The sequence below is a fragment of the Nylanderia fulva genome, unplaced genomic scaffold (assembly GCF_048542155.1).
Source record: "Nylanderia fulva isolate GAGA-0341 unplaced genomic scaffold, ASM4854215v1 Scaffold149, whole genome shotgun sequence".
NCBI classification, from domain to species: domain Eukaryota; kingdom Metazoa; phylum Arthropoda; class Insecta; order Hymenoptera; family Formicidae; genus Nylanderia; species Nylanderia fulva.
Genome location: NW_028189719.1, coordinates 165794 through 175747, shown reverse-complemented (window position 1 = coordinate 175747; position 9954 = coordinate 165794). Strand labels below are relative to the sequence as shown.

The 9954-nt window shown below is 54.8% G+C and overlaps 1 protein-coding gene across 1 annotated transcript; it reads right to left on the bottom strand.

Moving 5' to 3' along the window:
- Nucleotides 1-8832: 8832 nt before the first annotated feature.
- LOC146724115 (uncharacterized) lies at nt 8833-9444 on the bottom strand. The gene has a single exon (XM_085480429.1). The coding sequence runs from the start codon at nt 9442-9444 to the stop codon at nt 8833-8835; it is 612 nt and encodes a 203-aa protein (XP_085336555.1).
- Nucleotides 9445-9954: the final 510 nt, after the last annotated feature.

Here is a 9954-nt window from a genome sequence, read left to right as displayed (position 1 = left end):
CAGGGAGGGCTCTTTTCCCCAGGAGTGGAAGAAGGCAACTATAGTCCTAATCCCTAAGGAAGGTAAACCTAGGGATTCGCCCTCGGCGTACAGACCTATATGTCTGTTGGACGAGGCGGGAAAGATTCTGGAATCGCTGCCCGCCTCGTCCATCACCTGTCCCGGGATGGTCCGAATCTGGATGATAGACAGTACGGCTTCCGGGCCGGGCGGTCAACTATTGACGCAATCTTGCGTGTCCGCTCGGTCTCGGAGGCCGTCGTGAGGGAAGGCGGGGTGTTGTTGGCGGTCTCACTAGACATTTCGAACGCCTTCAACACCCTGCCATGGCACCGGGTGGAAGATGCCCTGAAATACCACAGGGTTCCCCCCTACCTGGTGTCAATAATCTCGGACTATTTTCGAAACAGGAGCCTGGTCTACGTGGACCAAAACGCTGAGGAGCGCAGGGTCGAAGTGTCGTGCGGGGTTCCGCAGGGGTCAGTATTGGGCCCCCTTATGTGGAACCTCGCATACGACGTGACCCTGAGGACAGCCCTCCCCTCTGGCTGTGATGTCATCTGCTACGCGGATGACACACTGGTCATGGCCGGGGGAGACTCCTGGGAGGAAGCAGTAGCGCGTGCTAATATCGCTGTGGCTCGCGTCGTGCGCACAACGGAGGCCGTCTTTTTCCACGACGGCTCCCATGGGGCGCCCCCCAAAGTCCGAATATTAGTGGGAAACACCCCTGTGGAGGTGGGGACCCAGATCAAATACCTGGGTCTCCACTTGGATGGCAAATGGGCCTTTGGCGAGCACTTCCGCCAATTGACCCCGAAGGTTGGCAAGACAGCGATGGCGCTATGCCGGCTGCTGCCGAACCTTGGGGGACCGGACGGAAGGGTTCGCCGATTGTACGCCGGAACCATACATTCCATGATTATGTACGGAGCCCCCGTATGGGCAGAAAAGGTGGAGGCCACCCGCAAACTCAGAGATGCTTTGCATCAACAACAAAGGTGAGTGGCCAACCGCATATGCCGGGGGTTCCGTACTGTAAGCTGGACGGCCGTGGGGGTGCTCTCAGGAGTACCCTCTATAGAGTTATTAGCCCGCATGTATGCCGAGGTATATAGGCGTACACGCGGGCTACAAAGGCAAGGAACGGCCGTCACTGAGAGTGTCCGGCGTGCACTGAGGACCCACACCCGACGGCAACTTTTAGAGAACTGGTCCGGCAAGCTGCAAGACCCGCGGCTGCCGGGACAGTGGACCGTCGGGGCCATCCGGCCCTGCCTGGAGCAATGGCTAGGCAGGGCCAAGGGGGGTGTTTCCTACCGCATGACACAGGTGCTCACCGGACATGGGTGCTTCGGTGAGTACCTGTGTCGAATAAAGAAGGAGCGCACGGCACGATGCCATCACTGTGGCTGCGAGCGAGACACTGCCGGGCACACACTCCAGGAGTGTGTGGCCTGGGCGGATGAAAGGGAGGAGCTCGCAGCCACAATAGGAAGGGACCTGTCGCTACCGACAGTGGTGAAGGCGATGGTGAAGGACGAAGAGGCGTGGAAGTCGTTCTCCTCCTTCTGCGAGAGCGTGCTCTTGCAGAAGGAGGAGGCAGAGAGAGAGAGAGGGAGAGGGCTGGGAGAGGTAACTCCCAGCCTTCGGAGGAGGAAGAGGGAGAGGACGATCCGGAGGATGGGGACGGGCCCCCTCTTTTCCCGCCGTCGGCGAGCTTGCTTGTCTGTGGTAGCGGGAATCGGGGGAGGCTCGCCCCCAGCGGCGCAAGAGATAGCCGCGGAGGAGGGGGCGGGCCCTCTCTTTCCCCGCCATTGGAGAGTACTTACCCGTGGCGGCGGGGGGCGGAAAAGGTCCGCCATATTCACACCCGCGTCATACGACGCGGGATGAGATTGCCGGGGGAGGGGTCGGGGACGACTAAGTCCCTGGACTCCCCCCCAAAGACCTCTCAAGAATCGGGGGCGTGGGTGCGCCGGCTTGCCTAGGAGAGAGGGGATAAGAAGGGAGGTGGAGAGTTAAGAAAAGACTACAGGGAACAGTTCGAAAGATGGAGAAAGGAGAAGAGAGAGCTAAGAGTAAAGAAGGAAGAGAAGAGAAAAAGGGTTAGGGAGGTGCTGAAGGAGACAAAATGCAGGATAAGGGTTGGAGAGGAGATAAGAGAGATGTTTTGGACGGAAAAAGGAGTGAAGCAGGGCTGTCTGGAATTAAACGCAAAAAAGACGAAGATAATAAGGTTCAGGAAAGGGGGTGACATTGAAGGGCAAATAGAAGACAGCCTTAAGGTAGTTATGGGAGTAGTAGCCCTAAGAAGGGATACAAAGGAACCACATAAAAGTCCCTAAGAGAAGCGGCTGACGTTATTTGAAATACCTTTAATTTAATGAGGAACCTGACTCAAACGGAGGAGAACCGTCGACTGGTGGAAGCCAATGCCTGACTCAGAGAGGAAATTGCAACTCTCAAAAAGGACATGAAAACGATGAAGGAAAATCTGGAATGGTTAAAAAGACAAGCTTCCAAAGCATCCAGATTTCCCCATGAGTAGAAGGAAAATGAGACGCCTACGCCTAACCAGTCAAATCTAAGGAAAAGGAAAAAAGTAGGCGAGGAGGAACACATAACGGAACATAATAAGGAAACTTGGTTCCGCGAGGTAATGGTGCAAGTGGGCACTATGATGAGTGCCCGTTTTGACGCATTGGAGGAGAGACTCCTCCCCGAAAAAAGCTTCAGGCAATCCCTAAGCACAAAAAGGAATAAAGTCTCCATGGAAGGAAGAGGAAACGAAAACATGCCAAAGTCATTCTCTAACACTACTAAACAAAAGAGAAAAGGAACAATATTTTCCCAAAACAATAAAGAGAAGACCGCAAACGTTAAGAAAAGGAAAAGAGTGACGCGACCCACACTTTCCCAAAGCGTAAGCCCCCCCCCATATAAACATCATCTGGGGAAACCCAGTGCATCTCCAAGAACATGGAGAAAGCCTGAATCACGGTGGTGAAAAAAGGTAAGAAGAGTGGAGTCAAGGAGACACCAACTAAAGAAACGAGGAAAGTTTCAACATCATCCGTCCTTCCTAAGAGTGCTAACAAAGCCAAAGGGGAGATGGCGGAGATGCGGAACAAGAGCCAAAGCAAAAGCTCAGAGACGACGACCAAGGTCAAAATCTGGCTCCCGTCGGCGGTAGCAGTGGTTCTTTCACTACCGAAAGAGAACAATGTCAATCAGGAGGGAACTAATAGTAATGATAAAGAAAAGAGCTTGGGAGATCTACTAGCGGAGGTCAAAGATCAGATTGACTTTAAAGAGTTAAGAATTAAGTCTCTCAGGCTCAAAAGGGCCATCACTGGAGCTATAATATATGAAGTTCCGGGCGAAAGTGAGACTCCGCGAGTGGACAGCAAAGAGAAGGCCGTCAAACTTGAAGAGAAAATGAGGGAGATGCTGGCCGGCAAAGGGAAAACCAGGAAAGGAACAAACAAAGGGGGTGGCTCACCTGCGCCAAGATGGGCATTGAAAAAGTTGGCTGCAGATGCGACTGCAGCGGCAGCGGAGGCAAAGTCATGGGAAGAGGAGCCAGCGGTAGAAAACTTCGACGCGGATCAAAAGGCTATTTAATTTCGAGAAGCAATGAAAGATGTTTGCGACACGGCAATGCCACGAGTAACGGTTGCTCCAAAAAAGAAAGGACTATTGGTGGTCGCAAGACATCAGCAGGCTGCGTGCGGTGTGTGCGAGAGCGAGACGCTTATACACGCGCTGCGACAGACGAAGGCATAGAAAAAAGAAAAGATTAGACTTCTGAGGGAATACCTGGAAGTGAAGAAAACTCTGCGAGTTGCCATTAGAAGAGCTAAAAGCAATGCATGGAAGGAGTTCCTGGACGATCTTAACAGAGATCCATGGGGCAGACCGTACCTGATCGTCAGGAAAAAGCTGAAATTAGAAGAGTCACCGGTAACGGAAGGTCTGCAACCATAGCTCCTTAAGGACATTGTGAAGACCCTTTTCCCAAGAGATAGGAGAGAGAAAAAAAGAGCAGAGCTTCCAGACATTTAGGAAGTTCAGGGAGAAGAATGGACTGAAGAATTGGAGGTCATGCAAAGTGAATTGAGAGCGGCAGTAAAGAAAATAAGGGCCAAAAACACAGCGCCGAGCCCGGATGGCACACCGGGAATAATTTGGGCTATAGCCCTCAGATACTTGGGGGGAAGGAGGTTCTACATAAACTGCCTAAGAACGGGAAGATTCCTCATAATATGGAAGGAGGCAAGCTTGCCTCCTGGTATTTTTACACAAAGAAGGACAACCAGAAAATACACCATCAGCGTATCGTCCAATTTGCCTCCTCAACGAGGCGGAAAAACTATTCGAAAGGATAGTAGCATCCCGCCTCAAGAGGCACCTATCGGAAACTGGACCAAATCTGGCGGATAGCCAATATGGCTTCCGCAAAAACAGGTCCATAGTAGACGCTATCTTGCGCGTAAAGAATTTCACGAAGAAAGCAACAGCCTGGGATGGTGTGTTGTTTGCAATAAGCTTAGACATATCGAATGCATTCAACACGCTACCCTGGGAGTGCATAAGAGAGGCGCTAAGATACCACTAGTTGCTTCAATATCTGCAAGAGGTGATACGTGATTACCTAAAGCACAGGAGAATTACGTATAGAGAAATGTACCGTAAAAAATACAAAGTGGGGATAAACTGTGAGGTTCTACAGGGATCGGTCCTGGGTACTACGTGGGACGCTCCTCACGGGCGTGCAGCTGGTGTGTTATGCAGATGACACACTGGTGCTCGCCCGTGGGGATGATTGGGCAGAGGTTGCCGGACGAGCAAGAATAGGAGTGGCCATGGTGGTTAACAGGATCAAAACATTGGGGCCGAAGGTGGCTTTGTACAAGACAGAGGTCATACATTTTACAGGGGCTCGCATGGGACGGTCACCGTAGCTCTATATAAAAGTAGAAGTTCGGATAAAAGTGGAATCTGAAATTAAATATTTGGGTCTCTTTGGATAGTCGTTGGAACTGGAAGGAGCACTTTGGCCGCCTGCCCCCCCCCCAAATAAGGGCGGCGGTCAATAGTATAGGCAGACTGTTGCCTAACATCGGGGGACCTAGGGAGAAGATTCGACACCTCTACATGGAAGTGGTGGGGTCGATGGTGCTATATGGTGCGCCAGTTTGGAGCGGGGCCTTGACTGTCGGCAGTGAGAAACTTCTGCGGGAGTAACAGAGAAGACTGGCAGTCAGGATTATCTGGGGATATTGAACCATTTCCGATAAAGCGGCATGTGTACTGTCAGGATCTATCCCATGGACACTACTAGCGGGAGCGTATAAATCCTCATACAAAATGAAAAGAGACTATTGCAGCAAGACACCCCGTGCGGTAAAAGCGCAAAGGAAACGAGCGGGACAAAGGGCGGTGGAAGTGTGTAAAGAGAGGCTGACATGCCCGAGAGCAGGAGTAAGAGTAATAGAAGCGATCCAGCTTATCTTGGAAGAATGGCTGGATCGGAGTCATGGAAGCCTCACATACAAAGTGGTGCAGGTGCTCACGGGACACGGTTGTTTTGGTAAGTACCTGCACCACAAAACGGGAAGGGAGGTTACCACAAGATACCACCATTGTGGAGATAGAGTGGACACGGCTTAGCACACAGTTGACATGTGTCCGGCATGGGACAAACAACGTCAGGCCCTGAGAGGGACAATTGGGCAAGACCTTTCCCTGCCCAAGATAGTGAGGGAAATGCTGGAGACGGAAGAGAAATGGAGGGCGGTCACCTCTTCGTGCGAGGACGTGCTGACGAGAAAAGAGGTGGCTGAGAAAGAGGAAGAGAGAAGGAGAGAGACGAAGAGAGAAGAAGAAAGAAAGAGAAGGAGAAGGAGAGAGAGGAAAAAAGAGAGGGAAAAAGAGGGAGAGAAAGGGAGAGAGAGAGGGAAAGAGAGGAAGAGAGAGGAAAGGAGAGAGGGAGAGAGAGAAAGGGAGAAACGAAGTTACCAGAGGTTTATAAATAACCATACGCCGAGTCTTGTTAAGTTTTGTAGATAGATAGAAACTTTATTGTTCCCCGTTACAATTTAAACTACATAAACAAAAATAACGCTTACAATATCCACTTAGCCTTTTTTTTTTTGTTACTCTGGGGAAACCTCATGGTACCACGCACCCCCGGGTAGGGGTGCGGGTTATGTGGGACTCCTTGTTCCCCTTGATTGAGCCACGAATGGCTCGACCAGGGGGCCCAAGACCTACCTCACTAAAACCCCAGCGGGTGTCCTTCCCGGGCGTTGGATAAGGGACGGCGAGGATGCTGGTATCCCATGCCGTCTCGCCGCTCCCCCCGCCAAGCCGTCTCCGGGGAGCTGCCCCGACCTTGCGGCCGAGACCCCTCTCCGACCGCACAGTCAATGACTGTGCGGTTCCTTCGCGGTTGCGGCGCAGGGCGAACACTGGCCCCACGCCGCGCCCTTCCAAAAGGTTTGGGGGGGCGGGGCTATGGCTCGAGAGCTCCCGCTCGAGCCATTGCCCCCCGCCCTCCTAGTGGACGCATCCCCTGGATACCCAAGGGGGTGATCCAGTTCGGCGTTCCACTAGGGGAGCCCTCACTAGAGGGTCCCTCTCAGAAGGAGAGAAACTCCCTTCCGTGGACGGCGTTGCCCCCCCACCGGTGCCTTATGGCTCCCGGTGAGGGGGCGCCGTACGTCACGTCTTCGTCATTGAGAGGGGCCCAGGCGCCCCGAGCGGGCGGGCGATGCCCACCCGCCGGGTACGCGTGGCCTCCCCTCGGCCCCCCCGGCCGCGGCTTCTTCTCCTCCCGTGGGAGTTAAGATTCGGCCGCGGCCAGGGGGGTATCCCTTTGGGAGGGCAGGCGCCCCCCCCCGCGCCTAAGCGCAAGGGGGGGCACGCCCGCCCTCCCTCCCGAGAGGCTGCCGGGGGGAAGGAGGTACGGGCTTAGACGCCCCCACTCCCCCCCCCCGACACCCTCATCCTGCGTCTATTGTCGACGCAGGAATAAGATGGGCGCCCCTCCCCCGACCCCCGCCACCGCAAACAGCCACGCTCACGGGCACAACTGTCGACGGCGGGAAGAGGGGAGGCACGCCCCCACCCTCCGATTCCTCTTCTTCCGAGGACTGGGCGCACGCATTTCGCCCAGCTCTTTCTCTCTCTTTCTCTCGGCCTCCTCCTTTTCCGAGATTACCCTCTCGCAAAAGGAGGAGAAGGCCGCCCATCTATTTTTGGACCCCACAATTGCCGACAAGATCGTCGGCATTGTGAGGTCCTTCCCCACTTCGGCCACCAGATCAGCCCTTTCGCACCCCCATGAGGGACATCCCTCAAGGGTGTGCTCGGCGTCATCCCTTTGGTGGCCACAGTGGTGACATTTGGTCGTCCTTTCCCTCTTAATTCGACCCAGGTACTCACCGAAGCAGCCTTGTCCGATGAGCACCTGGGTCATACGATAAGTGACGCCTCCATGTGCCCTGTCGAGCCATTCCTTGAAGCAGGGCAGGACAGCCTCGACGGTCCTTCTACCTGGCGACTTCGGGTTTCGGAGGTCGCCAGCCCATCTCTCAATCAGGATCCGCCGGTGGTGGACTTTTACTACATTGCGGACACGGTCGGTTATTATTTCTCCTTCCTCCTTTAGCTCGCATGTACGCCTGTATATGTCCGCGTACATGCGAGCCAGCAGCTCCGCGGGGGGTATTCCCGCGAGCACCCCCGCCGCTACTCCGCTTATTGTCCGGTAGCCCCGGCATATCCTGCACGCCACCCTTCTCTGGACTCGGTGTACCGAATCCTTTAGCTTCCTGGTGGCGCACAGTTTCTTTGCCCATACCGGGGCTCCGTACAGTAGCATGGAGTGTACCGTGCTCGCATATAGTCGACGAACACTTTCCTCTGGCCCTCCGAGATTAGGGAAAAGACGGCTTAATGCTATCGCCGCCCTCTCCACCTTCAGTATTATACGCCGAAAGTGCTCGCCGAACGTCCACCGACTGTCCAGGTAGAGACCCAGATATTTGATGTGGGCCCCCATCTCAATGGAGGCGTCCTCCACCTTAATTTTCCCTCCCTTGGGTGGCGCCCCATGTCTTCCATTATGGAAGAAAACCGCTTTGGTTTTATGAGGCGCCACTCTGACAATGAGTCCCAGGGTTCTGATTGCCCTGGTGACCCTTGCCACCGCGAGATTTGCGCGCGCTAGGCACTCTCCCCAGTTGTCTCCCCGGGTCAGCACCAATGTGTCATCTGCATAGCAGATTGTGGTGCTGCCCGGGGGGAGGGCAGTTCGGATGATGCCGTCGTAGGCGAGGTTCCACATCAGGGGGCCTAACACCGACCCCTGTGGAACCCCGCACTTTCCCCCCCCCCCGATACCCCCCTTTTTCTCTCGTAGGCCGATCCGTTCACGTACACTAAGCTCCTATCCCGGAAGTAGTCCTTCATAACGGTTATCAGGTAGGGAGGTACCCCGTGGTACCTAAGGGCCTCTCCCACCCGATGCCAGGGCAGGGTGTTGAAGGCATCGGAGATGTCCAATGACACCGCCAACAGCACCCTGCCCTCCTCCATGGCCTTCCACCGCTATTGAACGCACTCGTTGTATCGCGTTCACGGTGGAGCGCCCGGCACGAAAACCATATTGGTTTTGGTGCAAATCCGGACCCTCCTGGGACAGGTAGTGGACGAGGCGGTCCGCGATGATCCTTTCAAAGATCTTCCCCGCCTCGTCCAGTAGACAGATCGGCCTGAAGGACGATGGGCTCGTCTGGGGCTTGCCCTCCTTTGGGAGGAGGACTAATTGTGCCTCCTTCCACATCCTAGGGAAAGTTCCTTCCTTGAGGCAGTATACATTTTCCTCATTTCTTCGGCCAGGTCCGCGTGGGCCATGACCCATGTTTTTCCATGAAGGCCATCCGGACCTGGGGCCTTCCTTTTTTTTATTTTTCGGATGGCTCTTTTTAGCTCTCCATCTGTGACCCCCATTTCTCCCTCGTTCCACACCCACTCCCCGCATTGGATTAGTTCCTCCTCCGCTTCCTGCCTCGGGAAGAGGGTGTCGACGATCTTCTCGATGAAGTGGGGGTCCAAGGTTTCCGTCAGTGGGGGCGCCTCTCCTTTTAATTTGTTCAACACCATCCTATATGAGCGCCCCCACGGGTCCTCGTCCAGCGTGGAGAGCAATTCCATCCACGCCGCGGACCTGGCCTTCCTAATCTCGACGCGCAGAGCGTTCCTCGCCTCTCTATACACGCCCCAAGCGTCCTCGTACCTGGCTGCCTCTGTCTGCGCGTGCCTCCTTAATTTATAGGCTTTGCGCCTTGTGTGGTCGGAGGCCTTTTGCAACTCCGCGATTGCCTCCGTCCACCAATATGCCTTCCTTCTTACTTGGCGCCTGACCCTCGGCATGGATGCGTTTGACGCTTTAGTAAGCGTCTGTTGCATCCACTCCTCTCCTCCACCCCACCAATCGTCCCCAGAACCGGGCTTTTCTCCTGAGAGACCCCATCTGGGCGCCCGGGAACCTGTCGTCGCTCGCTGGGAGTAGACTCCCGACCACCAGCCAACCTTCGAGGAGGAACAAACCTCTTAGGGCAAACAGCCGATCCTGCACGATGATTAGCCGGCCTACCTGCCTCTGCACACACCAAACAATGAGACGGCGAAGTGCATGCAGCAGCCACATGCCCCTCCTTTCCACAACGGTAGCAATGGGAAGTTCTATCCAGCTCCGATGGACACCTATTGGACGTATGCCCAAAGGCATGACACCGGTAGCACTGGATGGAGCGGCGAGGTAGCAGATTAACCGCCAATCACGCCCACCCCACCCTGATACCTCCCTCAGCAACAACCCTCCTGGCAACTACCACCGGGCAGCGGAGCCATAGAGTGCCGAGTTTAGATCTCCCGGTGAAC